Genomic DNA, 24,732 nt, shown 5'->3' on the forward strand with positions numbered 1-24,732 from the left:
GTTATTTCTCTAATATTAACTACACATTATTTACAAGCTGCTCAGTATGCAAGCCGTTGAACTTATACTGTCCTGATTCAAATTTCCATCACAAAAGCATCTTTGAATCTTTCCTGCACATTTCTCACAGCACAACTGTGCCATCCAGAGGAGACTAAATGAATGTGCCAAACTGAAAAACAAAATTGAACAAAAACAGATGTATTTGCATGTGAGGTGAATGCTTACAAAAGACACTTAAAAAAAAAACACTTATTATTGCAAGCATTTTAATAAGCATAGCTTAAATAAACATTTATATCTCTCTAAACAAAGAGATAGCATCAGAGTAACTCCAGACATCTTTGAAGTTACTCCTCTATTCCTCCTTCAATACAGGATAAACCCATATATACGCTCAAGTCAACATATGAGTCAACACATTTATCTCAAGGGAAATAAAGTAGGGTATATAGCCTATACATGTAAACCTATGATTTGCTTGGAAGGTTAAAGTGGGTTATAGTGAACTTTGGTATTTCAGCCTTTATTTTTATTTAGATTTTAGAAGCAGTGCAAGTGTGTCATCTAGTGGTAATCAATTTTACGTGCAATAGTGTGTCCTCTAAATGAGATAGCTGCTCTTGAGAGCAAAGACTGTTTCAAAACCAAAACACAGCGTTGCTACTTAAACAAATAAATAACTGAATAAAAAATGAATAAATAAATAAATAAATATTTACCCCTGACGTCAGTATCGATAAACAGCCCAGGTGTTCTGAATTAGACACTAATCAAGACAAGCTTTATAAACAGCTGCGCACTAACAAAAACTCTGCTCTAAATCCTCCTAAACTATTTCATACAGCTTTTAGAGGCTTAAAAAAATGACAAACGATTTAACAAAAAAGAAAGGGAAGAGTGCCAGCGAGAAAAAGACTAAAAGAAAAGCTAAAAGAAAAGAGACTTATGCGATGTACATATATAAAGTTTTGAAACAGGTAGGCCAAAAAAAAAAAAAAAAAAAAAAAAAGTCGCAAAACTTCCCTTTTTCCTCCAGTTTTAACACTCTCTTACCTGTCTTCAGGTCCATCCGGATACTGGGATTTCCAGCAGAGCTATGAGTATCATGAACTCCTTTGTGAACGACCTGTTTGAGAGGATTGCCACAGAGGCGTCCCGGCTGGCCCAGTACAACAAGCGCTCCACCATCACCAGCAGGGAGGTGCAAACCGCGGTCAGGCTGCTGCTGCCCGGGGAACTGGCGAAACACGCCGTGTCCGAGGGCACCAAGGCCGTCACCAAGTACACCAGCTCCAAGTGAAAAATGAGGTTTACAAGGATTCCTGCCTGGTGTAAGGCGTTTCCATGTGAACCACTTCAATAAAAACTCAAAACTGTTTTCTCCATGTCGTTTCTTTTACACCATGTTCTCCACTAGATGGAGTGATTGTCTATCTGATCAATGCTCCTGCTTTTAAAATGCTATTGGCTCGATTTTGCAATGTTAAAATTATATTAAGCGGGGTTGTACATGCACCCTTTTGTGCACAAACATAAAATTAACCAAAATCGTCTAGACTTTATCAAGAATGACTACTATTTCAGTTCTACAGTGCAGCTGTAGCTAACCCAATGAATCCAATATTGAACCATGAAGAAATGCTTTTCCTTTTTTTCCCCTCTCGTAAATTGTTTTGAATTCAAATATGAGCACTCATAGCTACACAATCAAATCAAACTAAAATCAAATACAGCACCTGTGCTTGAAGAGCTGAGCACACAGCAGCACAAACAGGTGGCTGCCTTGTCAGACACTTAAATTCAGTTTTCAGGGAATCTACATGCAGACAGGTGTGCAGGAATAAATGGCTAGGCACAGACTAAACATGATGGGGGATTTTCTATTTATCATATGCCTTTTATCAGGCGTTTAAGTGGTGGTACAGTATCTATATTAAGTCAGTTCTTTTTTGTGTATATATTGTATATCATCCGACCTAAAAAGGGGGAAAAAAAGTGTATAAATGCTGTAGAGGACAAGCATATATTGTCAGGTGATTGGAGATATTGCCAAACGGGTATTATGTGAGCTTTTCTTGGCTAATTAAAAGGAGACAATATCAGCAAGCTATTCCATTAAGTTTGTCATTATGGGAAATTATAAAGATCCTTGTCTCTTTAAGCAGTACAGTGGGGTTTTTTTTTATTATCCACAATAACCAAATGACAGATAAGAGGCGTGTTTAATGTTCCAGTTTTTCAATTCGAGGAAATCTTTTCAGTTACCTTGGGTTGTTTTCACTAATGTCTGTGATTACAAGCAAGGTACCCAGCCATAGAAAGTTAAACTAAAGATATACCAGTGTTCTTCTTTTTGGTATCCTTCATCCCTGATGAGGTTCATGTAGACAATGGCAAAGGTCATCATTAAGCTGTCCTTAAAAATGAAATATATGTATGACCTAATAGAGGGAATAATTCAACACTGTATCCTTGTTATGCATTCTAATCAGGATTTTAAAAGGCGACACTGGATAGTACTTGATTACAGCATAATGGCTGTAGCCTTTGCACCAGCTCAATCTGCATAAAATGGAGGAACTATTAAAGGTCTCTCTAATTAGGATGTTGTTTACATCAGACTTTACATACACCTATTAGGCAGCTTTTATCAACATCCCTAAAAGCCAGGATCACTGTAATAATATACTTGGGTGTGACTCCCATTGCTGACTGTTTTTGTTGAGATATCTATTTTAGATGTTTCCCAGCTTTCTTGGTAATGATATGAAATCTACAGAAGTTATTATGAGGGTGATACAATCTTTGATGGCAGTTACTTTGCTCATGATTATCATGGTCATTTAGGTTTTGTATCTTGCACCCTTCCCCATATCCCCTCTCATGCCAGCGCCTAGTGGTAGTCATCGCTGTCTGCTTTAGGCAGACTGCTATGAACACATTATGGATGGGTGCATTAGTGAGTGATGCAGAGGCTGGGATGCCTTGCCTTGTTTTCATGTGAGAGTGCATCATTAGAAAATGTTCCACTTGGCAGGGAAGCGCGTATTAACTGCAACTGCAATGAAATGAGGTTGTGATAGATGGTTAAAGTTATGAAGGACTATTAGGTTGAAATATGAACCTCTCAATTGTCATGATGAAACAGAGGGCTATTTGCGTGGTGATCAGTGCATTGAGAGACAATTGGAATCTGCAAAGACCGATACAATACGTGATAGGTAGAGGGCTCAGTGCTGAAAGAGTACAGAAAAAGTAATCATGCCTCCACTGAATAGTTTGGAGTTACTGTTCAATTCGAGACTCTATAAATTAATTTAAGGTCTTTGCTAACATCTCAAGCATTGCGATGCGATCTGAGAAATATCTGCTTACGGGGCACTTGTCTAAGCCCTGTTGTGGACTCTTAAGAGCCAAATACGTAAACCAGCATTTATTGTTTCTCAGAGACATTTGAATGGCATTTAACTCTAAAAACCAGACTGAATGTGTCAATGTGTCTGTAAAAAATAAAGATAAACATAGATGTTAATCAGACCAGCAGAAGAATCATATAAAGTTGGCCACAGGCTTTCTATAATGTTAGCAGTCAATTAAGCATCCTCATTATGTCCTACCATGTTTCCATGGTGACTTACAAGTTCTTCCACCACCAGAATGCAAACTTCAGACCCTCTGCTATTTAGCTCGCTATATGTGAGCCCAAATGTGGTAATTAAATCTTAATTGCTCTCATTCCAGCACAGAGTTGCCCAAATATTAGAGATGATGTCAAGACTTTTGACAATTAATTAACTCAGAAACACCTGATGGAAAACTAAGTGCTCTGCTACATTTAAAAGGTTCTCTCTAAACTTAGATTATATTTAGTTTCTGTAACTCTCTTAAACTAACAGTAGATCCAATTGCAAACCCATTAGCATTTAATATTACTGTAATTACTGTGTACATTTCATTATGTTCTCAGTATATTAAATGGCTGCTTGGTGTGGTGGGAGGGCTATAGTTTAATCCCTTTCTGTGTTACTCAGTGCCACGGTACTCAAAATAGCATTAAGAGCCTAATAATCAGAGGGAACTAATTGCCTATGATTGCATAAATGAAGTGCCTCACTCTCATCAGGGCTTCTGCTGATGTCCAGCCTCTTTCCTCCCTGGGAAAGAAAAGTGGTTGACCACGATGGAGAAAGCCTCAAAAAGACAGCTACTGGTGGCTAATGTGTGGAAACCAAAGATCTAATATGTCAACAGGGGGGCTGTAAGGGGCAGGGGGTACTGCTACTGCTGATATATTTTTTTTGTTGTTGTTGTTGTCATCAGAGTTGCCTCCGCTTCACAGAAGGACAAAAAAAAAAAAAGAGAGACATGAGTGCCCACCATTTGAGAAATGAATTTATCGAAGTGGCTGTCTTTTTCCCCATTAGTAAGTGTTTAGTTCAGCATTTTAAATAATTGCATTACCAGGAATGATATTTAAAATACATTTGGGAGTCAATGAGGCGGGAAAGTGCCTACATGTTCTGCTGATGACACCCGGGCCATTTGGAAGACATCAAAGTAGAGAGGAGGTAGCCCAGATGCATATTATAAACTCATTATGTATGTCATTTAAAGGGATGTACTCCAGCCGCAAAAACAATATTCCTAGTCTCTTTTTGGTAATGTGTGTTTTCAAAGTTGAAACTCTTACTCGCTTTCTGTTTAATGTGGCATCTATTACCACACTGTAACATAAAATGAATGGACTTGATTTCCATACCAGAGCAATCGTTAAGGTAAGGAGGACATGCAACCATGCTTCAGTGTTTTCAAAAGCAAAATAATGGTAAAAACCTCTGTGCCAGTATCATGTATGTCTCTACCTGTAGCTCGAATCTTGTCTTCTGTAGAACTTGAAGCCATCTTGATGGACTTCCCTTACAGAACGCAGGATAAAGTCACCTTCCACATCTGTTTGTTTTATTTAACACATTGTGTATCATATACAACATAATAAACAAGCCTTCTAAAAACTCAAAGGTCATCTTTCTCAGTCATGATAACCTTTGCTGAGTGTTTGTGAACTGCTTTCCTACCACTAGAAAATGGCTGCTCATCAGTCAAAAGAGATGTTTATCAGATGCCTAGCGAGTAGGCTTAAAAGGCTTAATTATGCGCCGTCCCTCTGCCATCAGAACGCCACACGTGGGGCAGAGTGACACAGCGGTTGCCAGTCATTCAGCCTAATGTTCTAATGCAGGGAGCCATGTGGATACAGAAAATCCATTAGAGCGCCTAGGAAAAAATACCGAGCAAAAAAAGACATTTTGAAAGCTACTTACAGGGGCATACAAATATGTAGTTCTTATTTGCATTTCCTCTGACAGAAAAATCAAGAAAATTTGAGCCTATAAGTTCCTTAAATGTTTAAGCAAGGGTTGTTTACAGCCACCCCTCATTTCTTTATATTAAAAAAAAAACAAAAAAAAAACAGCAAATGGTTGCATTACTTTGTATATTTGCTTTAGAAAAAAAATCTGGAAAAAAATACTGTGCAATTCTAATAAATATTAACATCAATGTTTGGTTCAACCAGCTTTATTCTCTTTTTTATGCCAATTTTGGCATTATTACATTAATAATTCATAAACACAGCCTGAGTTAAGTTTACAAGCTTTATTGTAATTTCCTTTCTTTTCTTGATTCTTTTAGGATACAACTTTTTTTTTCATTGTCCATACCCTTTCTTATAAATTACATCTAAAAAGCCATATCTGATGAGGCTTCAGGGAACTGTGGATAGAACAAAGGGAGGAACTCTCTTCTTGTATCAAGTCTTTGGTAGATTTTATCCTCTTTTGTACAGACATGGTATTCAAATTCATGCTATGAAGAGTTCTAACATCTTACCCTTTTTTGGCCTCCAATTTACCACACTACCCCATCCATGCTGAAATAGCACTTTGGAAAGTCTCTTTATGGTGCAATGATGTTATTTTATGTGTGTCAAAATAGTCTTTTTAATTTTTCATGCAACTGAGGAATCAAATGATGAATCTGTAGGTCAGGTTGTTTGTAACAAAGAGCTTACAGACACTGTTCAAAACTCTCTGGCTGTTTGATTTAGACCCAAGGACTGGACCAAAATTGAGTAAATAAAGCAGCCAATGACTACAGAACAACTTTCAAAGACCTTCAGAGAGCCTAAAGTACTTTGTTTAAGGTTATTTTAAAAGATACAAGAAAGTCTAACTGCTTGGAAGCAGTGTAATTTAGAAAATATCTTTTTTACCCCCTAAAAAGCGTATAAAGTTAATTCAATTTATTGGCTCTTCCTGCCTGACAATAAGACTTCATGGCAGGCTTGGGGCAAACAAGAGAGGTGAGACTGGGTGCACCATGCATGTGAGACATAAAAATAGCACAACTTGTCACACTGCAGGGAGGGTCTCATGCCGAATATCAAAACAACTCTATGAAAAGCCTGCAGGCAAAAAGTGGACAGCAGCCAGAGAGGGTCCAACATCATAAACCGACATGAGACAGGTCTTTTAAGACAGCCTATTTCACCTACTCCTACCCATTTTACCAAATCACATTTCTCCTGGAGAGGCAAGAAGCCAGTTAGCATGTCCCGAGGAAGCTTTGTCTTCACATCAACAGCATTGCGTTCTCTTGAACTTGACAAGGAAATGCTGGAGAGGGACAAATACAGGAGGCAGCTTGCCACTCACCACCTCAGTAGCTATTTGATGAAAAAACAGACAATAGAGAGAACACAGCTGAGGTCAAACATTGCTTGCCCAGTAACTGTCTGCCAAGACATGGTTATCCAAAATGCTTTGTATACAGGAGACCTGGAGGCTATGCAGCGTCTTTTTCCGAGAGGATCCACTGCAAACTTTGTCATTGAGCCTCAAGGAGGGGAAATGCGCTGGGTTGCCCGGGGGGAAGGTAAGGAAAAACATCTATCTTTATAGAAAATTCATTTAGCAAGCCACGAAAACAAGCAACCAAAAAACTGAAATCTGAGAAATCAAGTAGAAGTTTCTCACCTTGAGTGTTTAAAGACACTGTAATGCAGTATTTATAGAAACAAACCACGAGGCAGTATTTATAGAAACCGCTTAAAGTCCAGCGACAGTCATGCCCAGTTTTTTTGCCCTTTCAGATTAAACATCATTCAAAAAGTCCTTTTCAAGGTCAGTTTTAACCTACAACAGCTTCACTCTAAATAGATGTTGAGGACTATAAATTAAAATGTTGGAGGACTGTGTCATACAAAGTGTGTTTGCAACAGTGAATGACACTGACACCGAGATTTTTATATTGCATTTCACTTCTTTTATTGCAAATGTACCACAGGCTTCAGTGGAGTAGCTGAAAAAACAGACTACAGAAAATGCACAGTCATTGGCTTCCATGTTACTGCATTGGCAAGGTTCGCCATGGTCAGCTGAAATATCACATAACACCTCCTTGAAATAGCCCCATCTGCACAAACAACTCACACAAGTGGTCCTTTCACTACAAACTAAACAGCTAAAGCTTTAAAAACAATCCTGTTAATTGGAATATGGCTTATGTAGCACCTAAAATAAAGTGGCACAAGCCAAAGAATTATCGTGAAGATGTGATTGCCACAGCTAAAGCAACAGGTTGCGTCCTGCAGTTCTGGAATTCTCTGCTTGTGGGCGATGAGCTGACTATTCTCAGTATTGTGGACGACGATGAATACGGTTACCTTGTTGATGCCATTTATGACACCAGCAATTTAGAGGAGTGGAAGAACTTCAGATTTAACTACAGATGTCTCAGTAGGTTTTAAAGGTCATGTTGTCATTCTGATAGGACATGTTATTAAAGTACATTGTCTTCTGCTTGCTAACAATGCTTCTTACTCTAACTCCAAAGTGACCTCATGGCCGTTATGCGCTTTGCTTGCAGGACTATGGTCTCTGACTTATGAGCAAGAACTGACGACGCCACTTCACATCACAGCTGGTCGAGGATTCACTGACTGCCTGAAACTTTTGTTGCAACGTGGGGCAAACGTAGACCTGGCACCTGGGGGCATCACTGCTCTGCATCAGTCCTGTGAAAACTGCCAGGCAGAGTGCACCAAGTTGCTTTTGATCCATGGTGCCAATGCCAACGCGGTCTCAGAAGACGGCCTCATGCCTTTGCATGTGTGCACAAGCCCTGAATCGCTTGAGTGAGTATGAGAAACTAAAAGGCACTGCAGTTCTTCATAAACTGGCTGGCAAAATAAAAAAAAGTTACCACCTGGATTTAACTGTAGGTATGAGCCTCCCAATGGATTATTGGCGTTTTATTTCCAGCTGGCAGAAAGTTCTTTTTAACCCCGCAACTGATGCAATAAGTAGCTTCGCATCTTAAACAACCATGTTGAAAGGCACTTCCCATGGTTTTGGAAAAGATGTTACTCTGTTTAAGAAAAGTTCAATCACTGGCATGCATCAAGCAAAGAAAACATATAATGAGACTGCAGAAACAGCAAAAAAAAAAAAAAAAAGTTAAGAACTGTCCAACACATTATTAGAAGCTGAAAGGATAGTGGGTAATCATCATCTCCCAGGAAGAAACTTAGTCAGAGAAATATCCTGAATGATCATGATCAGATTCAGGATTTCGTGTAAGGTGACATCAAATCAAAGAAAAACAACAGTAGAGCTCAGGGCTATGCTGAATAAAATACAGTAAGAACATTTCCACAACATGCAATCATAAAGGAACTCAAGGGATTTGGACTGAATGGCTGTGTAACCATGAGAAAACCACTAATCACTGAGGCTAACCTGAGAAAATGACTTTAATTTGCCAGGTAGCACGCAAGATTGTAGCAAGCAAGATTGGACTCTGGAGCAATGGAAGAAGGTTGTGTGGTCTGATGAATCCAGATTAACCCTTTTTTAGATTGATGGTGGGATTATTTGCCCAATGAATGAGCTCAGCTGACTTTGTGAATATACTGAATCACAAGGTTATTCCATCAATTGGTTTTTTTCTGATAGGGGCATATTCCAAGATGACAATGCCAGGATTTGTTGTTCTCAAATTGTGAAAGAGTCCAGAGCTGAATCCCCATTAAGAATCTTTGGGATGTGATGGAAAAGGCTTTAGGCAGTGGTCAGACTCTCCCATCTTCAATACAAGATTTTGTTGAAAATTATTTTCAAAACTGAATGGAAATAAATCTTTTGACAGTAAGTGAACTGTATCACCATTCTGCAAAGTTTACCATTAGTAAACATGACCTATAAAACCAGAATATTAATAATTTGTCTTTTATTTGAGGGTTTAATAGTCTTTACATAGCTGCCAGATGAACAAACTGCATCCAAGTTCAATAAGAAGACGCTAAAATGTTGAATTTCTGGAACTCAGAATATCAAAAGTATTTTAAGTAGTCACATTTGAAACATGGACATGAAAAAAATGGTAGTGGGGGAGGGATACTTGGATTAAAAAAATGTTTTGGATGAATTGATCTAATTGATCTTGAATCCTACAATTGTGTTGGCAGATGTGCTAAACTACTCCTTCAGTATGGTGCGGCCATCAATGGTCGCACTCTGGATGAAGATGACACTCCCTTACATGCTGCAGCCAAAAATGGCCTTCCAGACCACGTTGACCTCTACCTACGTTATGGAGCAGCTGTGGACAAACAAAATGATGAAGGTCTCACACCCCTGAATGCAGCATGTTCACAACCACAGGAAGTTCAGGACCTGGGACGTTACTTCAAGGTGTGCCAGCTGCTGCTGGGGGCAGGAGCCAGTGTTCACTCAGTGGATCAGGACAAACACTCACCTTTGCACATGGCTTGCAAGAATGTAAATCCAGACATAGTGGATCTGCTGCTGGCTAATGGTGCCTGCGTCAACTCCATGGACTATGGTGGTGAAGCTCCAATGCACAATATCCTGAAAGTGGTGTGCTTCAAAGTTTCCCATGATCCTGAGAGGATCGTCCGTGCTCTGCTCAATTATGGTTCAATACGAGTTTGGCCAGGAGCTCTCCCTGTGGTAGGACACTATAGGTTATTTGAGATAAAAAAAAATGTGTGCTTGAGTTTTAAGTAAGGATTAATGATCGTCAGTTTGGTTTGTAGAAATATAAGATACAACCTCGTCAACCAGCCATGAAAGTGGCTCATTTGGCATAATTACCAAGTGCAGCACATGTAACACCATGGCTAGGAGTCTTTAGACACTGCACTGTTCTTGCAGACTTCACAAGTTCACATTCAAATCATTACAATTTTATGACACAACATGAAGTGTTGCACTCTGTGGGAAACAGACTACAACTATCAGCGAACCCACGTGCACTAGACAAAATGCCTGCTTCCTAATTAGGCAAGTGTTAATAGGAGATTAATTAGCGCTAATTGCATAATTTCCAGTTAAACCCCTGGAGGGAAGACCAATCTGTTCATTTCACAAGTGTTTAATTACTTTATTTCTTCAGTTCTATGGAGTCAGAAGCTTGCTTGCATGAACTACAAATGCTATTGTATGACTCTGATTGTTTATATCTGGGCTGGGATGCATCTTTTTAGGTTTTGAAGCACTGCTCACAATCTCCACGCACCATCGAGGTTCTCCTCAATGCCTATAGTGTCCTGAAAGTCACAGACACCTGGATTGAATCTGTGCCTGAAGAGGCTTTAAAGGCAAGCTCTTTAAATTTTTCATTTGGGAAGTTTTCAAAGATGTGTGTTTCTTTCATTTTGAAGAAGTATTTTCTTTCTTAAAGCAGTAAGCTTCATATCTCATATTTTTGTCATTTCCATGTCTTCCCCCCAAAATGACATGATTCGCTCTCATCATGATTAAAAGACTCCAAATGCTCTGATGAAACCTTTGTTTAATACAAAAACCTTTTGGTGACCAATTATCACTGAAAATGTAGCATTTCAGATTGGGGGTCTGTAATTGCATCAGTCATGTTTGATATATATAATTAGCTAACAGTAAATTTATTATAATTTAAGGTATAAACAGTTAATGAAACTGTATTGTGAGAATTATGTTTGATCACGTTTATTTATGTCAATATCTAGGAATACAAAGAGTTCTACGAGTCGATCTTCTCCTTGGCAATGACACCTCGCTGCCTCCAGCACTTGGCTCGCTGCAGACTCAGAAGCTTCCTGGAGGGCCGAGTACACAAAGTGGTCCCAAAACTTGATCTGCCCAACTTCATCAAGAACTACCTGCTCCTGGAATACAGAGGATACGTCCACTGAAAACATGTGTTGTTTGTAATGCAGGCTGCCGCTACATGTTAATTAGTAATCATTCAATCTAATAATGTTCTTTAATACTTGGGTGAGAGAAACAATTCGTTTGACTCTGTTAGTATTAAATCCACACGTTGCTTTAGCATCCTCATTTGTATGATATGACACCACTAGAGGGAGTTATAGACTAGAACTGAAAGTTCATATACAATGTTATATTTTATATAAGATTTATTTTTCTACTTGTGCACTTTAACTTGCACTACTTTGTGCAAGTTAAAAGGCTTGGGCTTTTATTCCCCATAAACTTCAAGTAAATGCCCACATTAAAGGATTACCCTCGAACAACTGCTTAGGTAACTCTACACACATACATGATTAAATTAACTTTAACTAAATATATATATATATATATATATATATATATATATATATATATATATATATATATATATATATATATATATATATATATATATATATATATATATACAAAATTAAAAATAAATAATTAAAAACAAACTTACCATGGCCATGAATACTTTTAATCTGTTATTGTTCTCTTTTTTTTTTTGTTGTTGTTGTTTTCTCAATGTTTTTGTTTGTTTGTTTTTATTTTTTCTCCTCTAGTAATCTGTTAATTAATGTTTTCTGCCTTTACATTTTTGGGAGGGAAAATGTCTAAATGAACTCTGGTTAAAATCATGGACTGCTTTTTTGTTTCAATGATTTATAGGTAAAATTTGTTTTTTTCTGGAAAAAAAAACCCACTCAACTGGAAATCAAATATAAATTCTGTCACAATTTAAAGGTGCGTTTTCATGATTTTCTTTCTTTTCTATTATTTTATTTTATAAAGCATTTATTAATTTATCTTAGCCTATGGAAAGCTTTTCACTTCAAAACATCTTAAAATAAGTGCCGTCTATTTCCGGGAGAAAATGGACTCTTGAGATTAAAAACAAGACTAAACGAATTTGTTGCAAAGAGGATGCAACATAAAACGGGAAAAGAGATGGTGCGGTGCTCGGCAAATGGTTTCAGTGCGGCTCAAAGAGAGGTGCTCCTGAAGTCAGTTGCAATTATAAGAATTAGCCTGGCCTGGGCCTCCGTCGCTAATCAGAGTCGGTGGTGATCATGTTTATGTCCTCGTGCAATCAGACGACCGGTTGGAGAGCTCGGGCACCCAGGACTCAATAGGGCTAATCATCATCACTCCCCATTGCAATTTAAAAGGTGAGATGATCTGCGATTAAAGAAAAGAGAAGAGTGATTTTTATTCTCCACATGCATCTTTGATCAGAGACAAATTACTACTCCCAAATGAGCGCAAAGCCAAACGTATGCATCATTGTTTGAAACAAAAAGAAAAGAAAGAAGAAGGGGAAAAAAAGAACAGTTAAGTTTTATAATTCATTTTCACTTCAGTTTCCTCGAGTTCAAACAAAATGGAAAACCACTCAGGTTTGACTTTGGGCACTTTGTGTCCGTGTCCACACTGCTGTTGACCTCGCATAAGCTTCTTTTATCTGTCTCTGATTTCGCACAGAGTATCTCTCTCTAGGGAACAATTGTTGCAGCAAGTCTTTTTTTTTCCCTGAAGCCTAACGCATTGTTTTTAGCTGTGCTGAATAGGACTGAAAGCGGAGAAACATCTGCCTCTCCTCCCTCCTGACTCTGATGCCCATCGGCCCCGATATTCCAACAAAAGCCGCCGTTGTTTTTCCCTGTCCCTTAAATCCAGAGTAATTACTTATCATCAATCAAAATTAATAATAGCTGATTGGGTTGGTGTGGTCAACGATTATAGAAGGGGAAGGGCTGGAGTAGTCTCTCACACCGTTTTCGCAGTCAATGGTGGACCTGGCAAAAAAAAAAAAAAGAGGAGGGGTTTTTTTTTTGGGGGGGGGGACGTGGGGTGGGGGGATGCAACTCCTCTATTTGGTCTCCACTGGGAAACTACCGCCTCTCAAGACGGCCAAAAAGTCAGAGGCTGAATAAGGAAATGAAGCGTAATTTGAGGAAGATGGATGAGCCCCCAGGGAAACACCCCCTTTTCATTCCTCTTGTATTGCAGATGATAGCCAATGCGCTTCCCCCCCCCCCCCCCCCCCCCCCCCCCCCCCCCCCCGGGTTTCTGCGCGCACACACGGTGCATCGGAGAGGGGCGGAGGGAGGAGTCGCAGAGAGGGGAGAGGTAGATAGATAGAGAGAGCGTGTGTTTATGTCCCAGTGTGTGACAAATAAGAGGGGGAAAAAAGGTAGCGCTTAGGCACACAACAAAGCGCCCGGCCGGCTGACTGACGCGCAGACACCCGGAGAAGCAGTCCTCTCCCAGGGATGACAACACGCCAGAGGACCCACTTTCAATCTACTCTGTATTTAAACTGAAAGTTTTGGCGCGTCGCAGAGGAGAGGACGTCTGCTGTCAACTTCCCACCAAATAAAAGTGTTTGCCTGCAAAAATGCAGAGACCGGGCGGTCAAGGGACGGCGTTTTCTATCGACTCCCTCATAGGAACCCCTCAACCCAGGCCTGGACACCTGCTCTACACGGGTTATCCCATGTTCATGCCGTACAGACCTCTGGTTATCCCACAGGCTTTATCCCACTCGCCTTTATCGTCTGGTATTCCTCCACTAGCGCCGCTGGCTTCTTTTGCAGGACGGCTCACCAACACGTTCTGTGCCAGTTTGGGACAAGGAGTGCCATCCATGGTTGCACTCACCACAACGATGCCAAGCTTCTCGGATCCGCCGGACAGTTTCTACCCACCACAAGAGCTGCCTGGTCCCCGTCTGAGCGCCGCAGACTCTGTAACAAGGAGACAGGAAAGTCCACACTCCGAGGACATGCACAGTCGGGACAAGAGCTCGGAGCTGCTGAACTTCTCGGAAACTTTTCAAACAATATCAAGTAAGTTTGGACTTTTTCATAAAAAAATAAATAAATAAAAAAAAATTAGTCTCAATGCTACCGCGTGAAAAGTGACCTCATATGTAAAATAGTTTGAGAATCAGCATGTTACGTCATGGCGAAAGTTTTGGAAGGCTCGTTTTTTTGGGTTGTTTTTTTTTTGTGTGTGTTTATAGTTCAATGTGTAGCTAATAATGTTGTGAACAGATCTTTATCAGGTTTGTATATGTCAACAGCTAGAAGTCAGGTTTTTAAAAGATATATTTGTCGATTCAAAAAGGAATTTTTAGTTTATCTGTTAGTTATCGGACGTTCATGACATTATAGGCCTAAAAAACTGGAAGCAATGCACAAACCCATTGAACTGAAATGAAATAAACACGTGTGGATTGTTAAACATGTTCTCTGATGCCAAAATGAATACAGATGCAGCGCAAGCTTGAAAAGCTCCCGAGCACATCTATGATGAACTTATAGAACTTCATTTTGTTTTTCCAATTAAAAAAAAAAAATTCTCTTTTATCTTTGCTTTCTATTTTTTCCCCCTGTAATTAATCTCAGCTAGTAGCTGTCTCAAGCACGAGCTGACAAATGAAAATAATAACCTCTTGGCTTGTAGCCCATGAACTATTTGCTGAATATCTTTTTTTCCCCTCTTGAAATTTTAGGTGAGACCAAACTGTACAGTTCCGATGACGAGAAGTTGGACCTAAAGTCAGCTGACACGGTTTGCAGCGACCGGGAGGACAGCTCAGCCGACAGCGAGAACGAAAGTTTCTCGGACGGGAACAACTGTGGCCCCCTGTCCCAGAAGGTCAAACTTAAAACCGGCTCGCAAGAGACGCTGCCGACCGGCAGTTCGGCTGGGAAGAGCCGAAGGAGACGAACAGCTTTTACCAGCGAGCAGCTGCTCGAACTGGAAAAGGAGTTTCACTGTAAAAAATACCTTTCTTTGACTGAACGTTCCCAGATCGCACACGCACTTAAACTGAGTGAGGTGCAGGTGAAGATTTGGTTTCAGAACCGCAGGGCCAAGTGGAAACGGATCAAAGCCGGCAACGTCAACAACCGATCAGGAGAACCTGTGAGAAATCCCAAAATAGTGGTCCCCATCCCAGTGCACGTCAACAGGTTTGCTGTGAGGAGTCAGCATCAACAAATAGAGCAGGGGACCAGACCATGATCTCAGATGAAAAATCAGAAAAATATAAATAATAGAACACGTACAAATGACTCTTTCCTACTGACTTGTTGAACGCATGAAGCACAAAAGGAAGGATTCAATAATTTTGTCTGAGAGGAGAAAAAGCATCAAATGGGCAACATACTGTCGTTTTAATTTATTATTGTGTGAATATGTAAATAGGAATGTTTAAAAAATGGCACAAATGGGCACTATGAGATGTGACTGTAAACATTTTCTAATTATTTATATGTAGGGCAAAAACCTTCTGTTGGTTATGTGCATGTCTTCATTTGGTGAAGAATATCTGGATTTTGTGTTTCGTACAATTTGTTGACCACATTTGCATGTATCTGAAGACGTTTTTACATTTTCATTTGGCAGATGTAGGAAGTATCTTTGAAGAATATTTGTTTGGGAACATTTTTTTAATAAAAAAAAAAAAAGAAGAAAAAAGTGAAGGAAACGCGAACAAACAAGGGACAAGTGTAAATTATAATTGATCTAATAAATCGTTTTATACAAATGCTGGAATTCAGGTTGAATCGTTATTATTTAAGATCTACTGTGAGGTTTATAAAGGATTTTATCTTAACAGAATTTTCTTAAAGGCCTGCGCTGTGGAAACAAGACACAAACGGCATCGCTAAATATATTTTAGATAAAATATTGTTTCTTCCGTTTTCTTCCAACAATCTTTCCGATCATGTTTTCAAAAAACTTAATTATATAATTTAAAAAAAAAAAAAAAACCCGCTGAAGTCTGAATGTTTTCATTCACGCAGCGTCGCAAAGATTTTAATCTCAGTTACTCTAAGTTACAAATGATTCCCTTTTTCCTGAAACATGAGGACCTGGATTGTAGATGAGTGGTTTTTAAATAGCTGCAGTGATTAATTTCTCTTTAGGAGGTCATGTTGTCTCAAGTGGACTGATGGTTCCTCATTAGGCTGCAGCGCATTCAACACACTGTAATGAACTTCTCCATCAGTCACCGCAGGCACCCAAACCGACAACGCCTCCATAAGTTCATAGCAACAAAACAGAAAAAAGAAACACTTCTGCAAAAAGAAACAAAAACAACAAAAAAACAACTTTTAAAACCTTTAAAAATCCACTTTACCAATTTGTTTTTCTGTCATCCACCAGTAAACCATGTCAGATTTTTACAGAAATTTGATTTGCCCAGAAACGTTCAGACATGCATGGGATTATTAGAATAAAATGACTTAATGAGAAAAATGTGATGGAATGTAAATATAAGAATTGACAAAAAATGTTTTGTGGTTAATATTTATTTCCCTCCATATTAATTGACACCAACAGATCTCACATAAATGACAGATCAAAGATGGGAAATGTAGGCTACAAAGCAAGACAGTAATATTATAGCCCATTTATCTGTGGTTACAATAATATCTGGACACATCCTGCTACAGGAAGGAGAAAATACTGCTTGATGTTTTCATTTTAACTTTCATATGCACAGTTCTGGCTTTGCGCACAGTCTCTGAACTGCTTCCAGAAAAGTTTCAAGTTAGAATATTTTCCCTTCACATCTGAGGGAAGACTGTCTAATCTAAAAAAAAAAAAAAAAGTCAGAACACACATCACATTAAACTGTTCAGGCTCCACTGCAGTCTGATAATGGAAGTATATTCATTAAATATTGTTTTGTGGAGGGATTATTTAGTGGAAATATGAATGTTCTGGAAAAAAATAGAAAGAATCCATTCTTCATTTCAATTTACTCAAAGCTTTCATGCACATCTTAAAATAAACTTTATCTCACTTTGACCTCAGTGCATTAACAGGTCTTCCAGTAGTAAAGTTTATCTCACTGTCCACCTCATATATCAAGACTCTGACACTTGGATGGGGAATCAAGGAGCGATGATTGTGTGAAGTAGCAGTGGGAAATTTTATTATGGTACAAGAGTTGGCTAATATTGTCGGCCAATTCCACAACGTTGTGCCAGAGTGCGACTGTTATTTTAGTCCCCATGAGCTGCATGGCGGAGGTGATGATGAGGAGCAGGGATACAGGTCAGTTACTAACTTCATGTTGGTTGTCATCATCAAAAATCCTGGGAGTGACAGGGACTGAGTTTATTCTTAGGTTTCTCTTCACACATCCCAGAAAAGCTCATTCTATTTTAGAAAGAACTCCTCCATCATACTTAAGTTCCTTGCAAAATTCTCTCTGAGTTGCAATATGCTCTCCTCCTTCGAAGCTTCACATTCTCCTAACAGGATCCCAAATTGAAATATCAGAAGTTCTTTCCAGCAAAGATGTGTGTACCTATTTCCTCCTTCCAGCCTGCAGAGTGAGGGAGAGGAAAGCGAGGGACCTCATTACTGTCCGGTTGTGTGAGTGTGCAGACTGCTCATCGCTGACTAGAGGCCTGACTTCTTGGGAGGGTCCGGACGGTTGTGGCTACAGTGATGTATGGGCAGATGCATCAAATCGCACAAGATAAACAAGCGATGAGTTTCATCAGGGCCATCATAGCTTTAATTTGGCTGCCTAATGAGTCAGATCTAGTGGCGGAGATAAGAGTTGTCAGAGGCCCGGCTCTAATGAATTTCTTGCCACTTGTAATCAAGGTTGCCTGTCTGAGGGGGGGATGATTAATGGAACCCTGGAGGATTCCCTCGGCCCTCAGCCTTCATTACAACTAATGCATTCTCAGGCAAATTAACAGCAAAATGCCGGCAAAAGCCAACAGGGAAGGGGAGAGAAAAAGAGAGAGCTATAGAAGGAAAAAGGGAGAATTGGAGAAGGTGATGGGAGCCCAGCGTTTATATAAGACAAAGGAGAAAGGGGGGGTGGTGATGAGGAAGATAGCTTTCTGAAACGGTCGGGACGAGTGGAGAGAGAGAGAGTAAGACATTCAGAGATGGATTGAAATCTGCTGATTAGTGAGCAGATATGGAAATAGGTATGGAGACATGAGTTTAGTAGTCATGGAAGGGCAAAGTGCAACATGGAAGTACTGGTCAGACATGACAGAGTTGAAATTGATGAATGGATGTTCAAGTCTGTGGGGAGTACAGGGAGGAGAAATGGTGAGGCCAACAGAGCACAGAGTGGATATAATTACTGGTAAAGAGGTTAAAGGGTTGAAGAAAGGAGGAAAAGCATGACAGCAACACATCCAAACTGAGACAGGGAGCAATGAACATGTAAGATGAACTGCTGCTAAATGCCACCTCCATGCAACATTCAAGTCAGGACTGGAGACGTTATTAAGTGACTGTTAAACAGACGGTTAAAAGTGGCCTGTGGCAGAGCAGCTTCGAGGTGTTATGGAAATATGGATTTAATGTTGGCAAATATGGTCTCGTCAGGTCTTTGTGTACCCATCCATCAGCCTCAGACCCACCTCTGCAATCTTGGAGGCAATTTGTCTGAGAAGAGGTGGGCGGCAGAGAGCCCTCCTCAGTGTTTAGCAGGCCCTGATGAAATATCAAAACATACAGCAGTGCAAGCAGGCGCTCAAGTCTCACCACAACAAACACAAGTGGCCGGGGGTCTGCCAAGATGTGAGGCAGGGTGATCAATTCAAGCACAGATTTTTTTTTTTTTTTTTGTGTTTTTCTTTCTTTCTGGTTTTTATTTCTCAGGAGGTGTGTAATAAGTTAACAGCTTGGTGAGAGCAAGAAGTAGGCACTTTCTAAGACTCAAATGACTTTGTTTTCATTTGTTAAATATTTTCAGGTTAAAAATCCAGACAGAAACGTCTTTTCATTCTTTTTCCCACCTTGTTTGTGTTGTTGGCCTGATTACTGTAACAGGGTATTTATGGGTCTTCCTAAAAAAATCCCATCAGACCTGTAGACTTGCAGCTAATTCAGAACTCTGCTGCTCGAGTAAAACCAAGACAGTGGACCACATCAGTCCAGTTCTGAGGTCTTTACACTGGCTGCCTCTCCGTCAGAGGATAGACTATAAAGTTCTGTTGCGAGTCTATAAGGTCCTGAATGGTTTAAGACCAAAATACACCAGAGATCTCCTGTTCCGTTATGAATTTATCAGACCCCTCAGGTCATCTGGTTCTGGTCTTTTATCATTTCTCAGAGTCAGAACGAGACATAGAGAAGCTGCATTCAGCTTCTATGCTCCACATATCTGGAACAAACTCACAAAAAGCCTCAGATCAGCTGAAAGAACCAGTTTAAAGACCCACGTGTTCTCACCCGCTTTTCACTTATTTATTTATATTAAGTTTATCTTAAGTCCAAATCTGTCTCTTTCTTTTAAGCTAAAATTGATTATGATTTTTATAGCTTTTATTTGATGTTATTTCCTTTTCCTTTCTTTTAATTTTAAATCATACTTATTGTCTAATGTCTCTGTAAAGCACAGCAAATCAGCCTGTTGTTGAATTGAGCTACATAAACTTTACCTCGCCTTCCAGACCTGCTGCTCACAAAACCAAATCAGAAAAAGTTATGCAACATTGCCTTTTCTTTTGAAACTGTGTGCACCCAACCAGCGAGGAAACCACAAACAACACATATGAATACATATAATCTTACCTAGAACTGCTTCGACGAAGGAAGCTGATTGAGAAAAATTTGTAATCAGAGCCTTTTAGCGTGACTTTGGGGCTCCTTCGTGTCATGCCTGTGTGGTAGACAGGAAGAGGCCAAACCAAAGAGAGACCGGGTGATAAAGAGCAAACAAAGCTGGCCAACAGAGAGAGGAAGGGGATGAAGATATGCTGAAACCAGATTAGCAGGAAATAAGAAGTGGATTAGTGAGGGCTCGACTCCTATGAACACTGAGATCTTTCGGTTTTCCCTACAGTGTTGTGCTGCCTGACACTAAGCTCAGCTCTTTATCTTAATCCTCTTTCAGCAACTGTTGGGGGTCCCGCAGGCAGGAAGTGAAGAGGTTGCATTACTTACCTCAAGACAGACCTGGCTGAGCTGCATCTGACAAGAAGTGTGATGAAGGAGAATCCAAAAAACAAGAGGACATGAAATGACGGTATTAGTAGAAGTGATAATGAGACTCTGCCTCATCAGGTACATGAAGAGTGGGACCAAGATGCAGGATGAACGAACAACACACACACACACACACTCACACAGGATGAATGCGTCAATTTCCCCAAACCCAGGGAAGGCTACATTGTTTTATTTGAGTGTTTATTAATAGGTCAACAGTCAGCCAAGCATACAACATGTTACTCTTTAGCTGTTGCTTTGTTTCACGTTCTGAACGTAAAGGAAATACAACAGGAAAATGAACAAAAAGAAACAAACAAAAAAGATATTTACATACTGCATTATAAATATGTCAAATGTACATCATTATACACAAGTACCAAAGATGGCCTTTTACTGTCTAGGCCAAACAGAAGTACCTTAAAAATATCCCTAAAGACAAACAAAAGCAACATATCAAACCACGGTTTGTGGGTCAAGAGGACCAAAACCACTTCAGTTAGTTTCATTAGGAGGATCTTGTCTTCAGATAAAAGCATTAAACTAATATATACATTTCACTTTGTGTTTCAGGTCAAACAGGCAAGTTTCTGGTGTTTTCTTTTCCTATCTTTGAAAGTATGTAAAGAAGTATTTAAAAAATAACTGCACACATTAAACTTCTCCGTTTTTCCACTGAAATGTACTTAGTGGACTATGTTGATCAAGTAATCATCAGAAATAAGGCCACTATCACAGTACAGTACAAGTAAATTAAAAAAAAAAAAAAAAGAAGTAATAATAATATTAATAACAGAGTTTGTGGCATTTTTGGAAGTCTTGAAAATTTGGTTGTTATTTTAAGAAATATGTTCATTTAGTTTCTTGTTGAAAAAAAAAAAAGCAAGAGTGACTGAAGGGACGTTTTCCTGCGCCTTTGCACTTACACGGCAGCCATCAGTCGTTACCATGCTTTAAAGCTGGAGTAGACAGCATCATGTAAACAATGGAGAAAGTTGAGATTTAACATGAGTTTTGCACCACATCTTAGCTCTGTTCTAAAGTTTTAGAAAATCTACCTTGTGGCCAATGCTGGCTTTTTTTTTTTTTTTTTTTTTTTTTTTTTTAACATGTCAACAAACAAACATATCAGAGGTTACATCCACTGAAAAATTAAATATTAGCCAAATGACATTTTCTGCTAACCTAATTTCCTTGTATGTAGAGGTAGTTAGACTTACTATGAAAGACTGATGCCATTAATTTTACGATTAATTTGGATTCCTGCCATGAGACACAAAAGCCTTGCATTATTGCATGTGTTAGAACAGAGAGTGGGAGGCAAAAGAAAGACGGTTGTATTTCTTAATTTTGGTGTTTTTCTTTCCCTATTGTTTCATATCATCTGACACCAGCTTTAAGCAAGCTTATTCAAGGGCATTTAAAAAAAAAATTAAACCATTATTTAATAATAGTGTCATTTCCTTTCTCTACATATGTCTTGTTTCAGATACACATTAACTTTCAGTCGACTCTGAGAAAGGCATACTGTAAGTTATAACTTGCTCTGTAAAAGCCTGCATTTGCAAACCTATAAAACCGTAATGATTCATAACCTTGCAATGAAAAATATGGACAACTCAAACTTACAGTAAGACCTCTCTTACCCAAGTTAATATTTACTATGGAGGAAATGACTTATCATATCTGCAGAATACTGTACATTTTTACTAATGAAAACTAATTATATTTTCTTATATGAGCCTGTTGATTTAAAATCCCTTAGTTGTCCTCACACAAAGTCACATAAATGTGTTTGTTAACTCCCTGCTTTCAGGCTGACAGGTACACAGGGAAGGGCGGCTTCAAGGAAAAAGAAAAAGGCTGTTTTACATCAACCCTAAAAGTCTGAATAAGTTCAGACTTTTATTGGAAGGAATAAGGCGTAGGAACAAGAACTACTTTTTACATTTATCTGTACATTAAAACACAGTTATGTTCCCATATCTCCACTGTAGCTCATCTCTGAACAGAAATACCCAGGCGCTGTCTGCAGCACACTGACATAGACGTAAGCACGGACATATTGTACAGTTATGTACGAACACACGCACACAGTACCATATATGCATTTCACAGCAACAATATGATCTTAAGAGTACCAATTCTACATGTTTCATCCACAGAGGAGGTGAATGGGTATTCCAGGATGCTTATGGTCTGATATGGTGTGAATCAGTGTCAAACAATTACCAACACAACGTAGTCAGTCAGAAAATTATTCCAACAAAGACCTCATAATGGTAGAATTTCACAGTTTCAATGGAACGTTTGAATTTGAATGAAATTTGATTGATGAGGCACGCTTACTAAGCCATGTGGCTTAATGGTCATAAAACATTATGCTTTGCCCTGTAATTCCTTTATAGTCATCTACATTTTTACTGAAGAATTGTGGAAAGGGTGATGAAGGAAATGACTTACTTTTATCCAATAGGAATCATGCAATCAACTCCTTTATGATGATCCAAATCCATTTCTCTGTGAATTAAGTGTCTAACTCATTTGGCCTGTTTCACTATAATTGCTTTGCCTTTGTGTATGAATAGTATGTCAAGAGTTTGATGACTGGGTTGAAGACATGCATCATTATGAAGCTGTAACAATCACCGTTATCATGAGGGAATTACTTTCTCCCCACATCAGTGTTTTGTCACTTGTACAACTATTCTATACAGTTCGTTATGAGGCTTAGTCTCGACAGTTTGAAGGAAATTTCATCACTCACACTTACTACAAGCTCAGTTCACATCACAGAGGGGGAAGACATAAAACGAAATGTTCAAGCATTAAGGAAATGCTTTTCGTGTAGGTATGAATGCCAAAGTAAGTCATTTGTTTGGTTGATGCTTAAAATAACACTTAAAGCTGATCCTGATCATTTCAGACCAAGACTGAATAAATTTAACAAACAAAATAATGAAAAATAACAGTATAAAAAAAACAAAACAATGTACAATGGCTGATCCTCCAACTTGCAGCACAGTGGAATACCAACAGTTCGTCCATTACTCTCAATATCGCTCCATTGGTACTGATTCTGGGTTACACAGTGAGAAGCAGAGGTGGAAGTACTAAGGAGAGATTCAGGTGGGTTTGTGTGGTTTTATTATTTTTTTTCTGGAGCTGATTTCTGGGTTCTACATGATGCTGATGCTGCGATTGAGCTCACACTGGGCATTGTTGTTGTTGATGTTGGGGTTGCGGCGGCTCATATTGGGGGTGGGTACAGAGGTCAAGCTGCTGGAATCGTTGGGGCAGCCGTGCTGTAGCAATATGTCAGCACACTCCTGGCTTCCAGCTCGTCGAGCGTAGGACAGAGGCGTCTGGCCACGGGCGTCTCGACTTTTTACATCCACACCGTACTGTAAGAAAAAAATGGAGGATATGATAGCAATTAGCACCATGATGGACTTCAAACTTTATCTTGTATGGTAATCTAATGAAAATGTTAGTTATGAAAATGTCACTTTCAATTAAAAAAAAATCTGTTAAAATGCTAATCAGAAAAAAGCAGTACTATACTGACTGTAAATTTCTGAATATTTTCAAGTTAAGTTCAAACTTTCCTCATAAGAAATAAAAAAAAGAATCATGAAGCAACAACAACCACAATAAATTTGTATGGAGACATGAATTCAGAGATAGTTCACATGGAAACCCCAAACCCAGGAGAATCAGCCAATATTTCATGTATTTAGACTGAAAGCTATTTCTCAGAAGAGGTCCAAATTGCAGAGGGAAAAACTGAATATATGCCTATTGAATAAATATTAGCACCTGTAACAGATGTCTTCCCTGTCTTTTTTTGAGACGTCAAATGGTAATCTCTGTCCTGGCTTGGTTGCATTTAAGATGGGGTATACGTTTTTTCACAGGTTAGGAAAATTAAGTCAACTAACGCATGTTTCTTCTCCAACACAGTCCTCACCAAAGTGGCATCACTGCTCCACTGTTCACAAAGCAGCCAAGAAGTGAACTTCAGCTGTAATAATACGACATCTTTTGATTTGATTGAGGATATTTTTATCCATAGTGAAGAATGGAAACCACTGAAAACAATAATAGATTTAAGTCTTTTGTGCTTAACCATGTCTGCAGATTTGAAACCGATGCACATGGGAAAGTTTTCTGTCTTTAGAGAACAGGAAATGTTAATGTAGGAAGGTGGCCACATGATAATCCCGTCAGTAACTGTTTAAATAAACTGCTTTCATCTGAGCTCAGACCGCCCGGGAAACTGACCAACGTGGTACCAAAAAAAGTTCCATCCAGCATGCAAACACACAAAAACAGAGTGAGTCAAGTCAAAATAATCACACATTATTAAAAAAAAGGGTAAAATTCTTTATAAACAAGTGGTTTTCATATGGACTTTCTTGAA

At 39.0% G+C, this 24,732-nt stretch overlaps 4 protein-coding genes across 6 annotated transcripts in view; 3 read left to right on the plus strand and 1 right to left on the minus strand.

Annotated features, from left to right (window-relative positions):
• Positions 1 to 866: 866 nt before the first annotated feature.
• h2bk1 (H2B.K variant histone 1) lies at positions 867 to 1,303 on the plus strand (the record flags this gene model as incomplete). The annotated part of the gene is made up of 2 exons (XM_079243336.1): positions 867 to 980; positions 1,067 to 1,303. The coding sequence occupies 2 exons, from the start codon at positions 867 to 869 to the stop codon at positions 1,301 to 1,303; spliced, it is 351 nt and encodes a 116-aa protein (XP_079099462.1).
• A 5,192-nt stretch (positions 1,304 to 6,495) lies between these two features.
• On the plus strand, positions 6,496 to 11,650 carry asb10 (ankyrin repeat and SOCS box containing 10). Of its 3 annotated transcripts, none has more exons than XM_079243103.1 (5): positions 6,496 to 6,936; positions 7,930 to 8,197; positions 9,530 to 10,034; positions 10,571 to 10,684; positions 11,075 to 11,650. In XM_079243103.1, the coding sequence occupies exons 1-5, from the start codon at positions 6,612 to 6,614 to the stop codon at positions 11,258 to 11,260; spliced, it is 1,398 nt and encodes a 465-aa protein (XP_079099229.1). In that variant the 5' UTR covers positions 6,496 to 6,611; the 3' UTR covers positions 11,261 to 11,650. The 3 variants fall into 3 exon arrangements, with proteins under 3 accessions (XP_079099229.1, XP_079099231.1, XP_079099230.1); XM_079243105.1 differs by having other exon boundaries at positions 9,530 to 9,755; XM_079243104.1 differs by lacking the exon at positions 6,496 to 6,936 and adding an exon at positions 7,515 to 7,799.
• A 2,069-nt stretch (positions 11,651 to 13,719) lies between these two features.
• gbx1 (gastrulation brain homeobox 1) lies at positions 13,720 to 15,353 on the plus strand (the record flags this gene model as incomplete). The annotated part of the gene is made up of 2 exons (XM_079243048.1): positions 13,720 to 14,170; positions 14,839 to 15,353. The coding sequence occupies 2 exons, from the start codon at positions 13,720 to 13,722 to the stop codon at positions 15,351 to 15,353; spliced, it is 966 nt and encodes a 321-aa protein (XP_079099174.1).
• Positions 15,354 to 20,524: 5,171 nt separating this feature from the next.
• agap3 (ArfGAP with GTPase domain, ankyrin repeat and PH domain 3) overlaps positions 20,525 to 24,732 on the minus strand; it is a 123,692-nt gene continuing 119,484 nt past the window's right edge. The window contains exon 18 of the mRNA XM_079243724.1: positions 20,525 to 23,713. Within this exon, the coding sequence (XP_079099850.1) occupies positions 23,489 to 23,713 (225 nt within the window). The 3' untranslated portion in view covers positions 20,525 to 23,488. The remainder of the gene's footprint in view (positions 23,714 to 24,732) is intronic.

This window comes from Telmatherina bonti (assembly GCF_933228915.1).
Source record: "Telmatherina bonti genome assembly, chromosome: 7".
NCBI classification, from domain to species: domain Eukaryota; kingdom Metazoa; phylum Chordata; class Actinopteri; order Atheriniformes; family Telmatherinidae; genus Telmatherina; species Telmatherina bonti.

Bases quoted from the DNA above. Each gene is read 5' to 3' on its own strand.
- asb10 (XM_079243103.1), top strand. From the start codon at position 6,612: ATGTCCCGAGGAAGCTTTGTCTTCACATCAACAGCATTGCGTTCTCTT. The intron at 6,937-7,929 runs GTAAGGAAAAAC...CTTTGCTTGCAG, and splicing joins CTGGGTTGCCCGGGGGGAAG to GACTATGGTCTCTGACTTAT. The intron at 10,035-10,570 runs GTAGGACACTAT...GCATCTTTTTAG, and splicing joins GGCCAGGAGCTCTCCCTGTG to GTTTTGAAGCACTGCTCACA.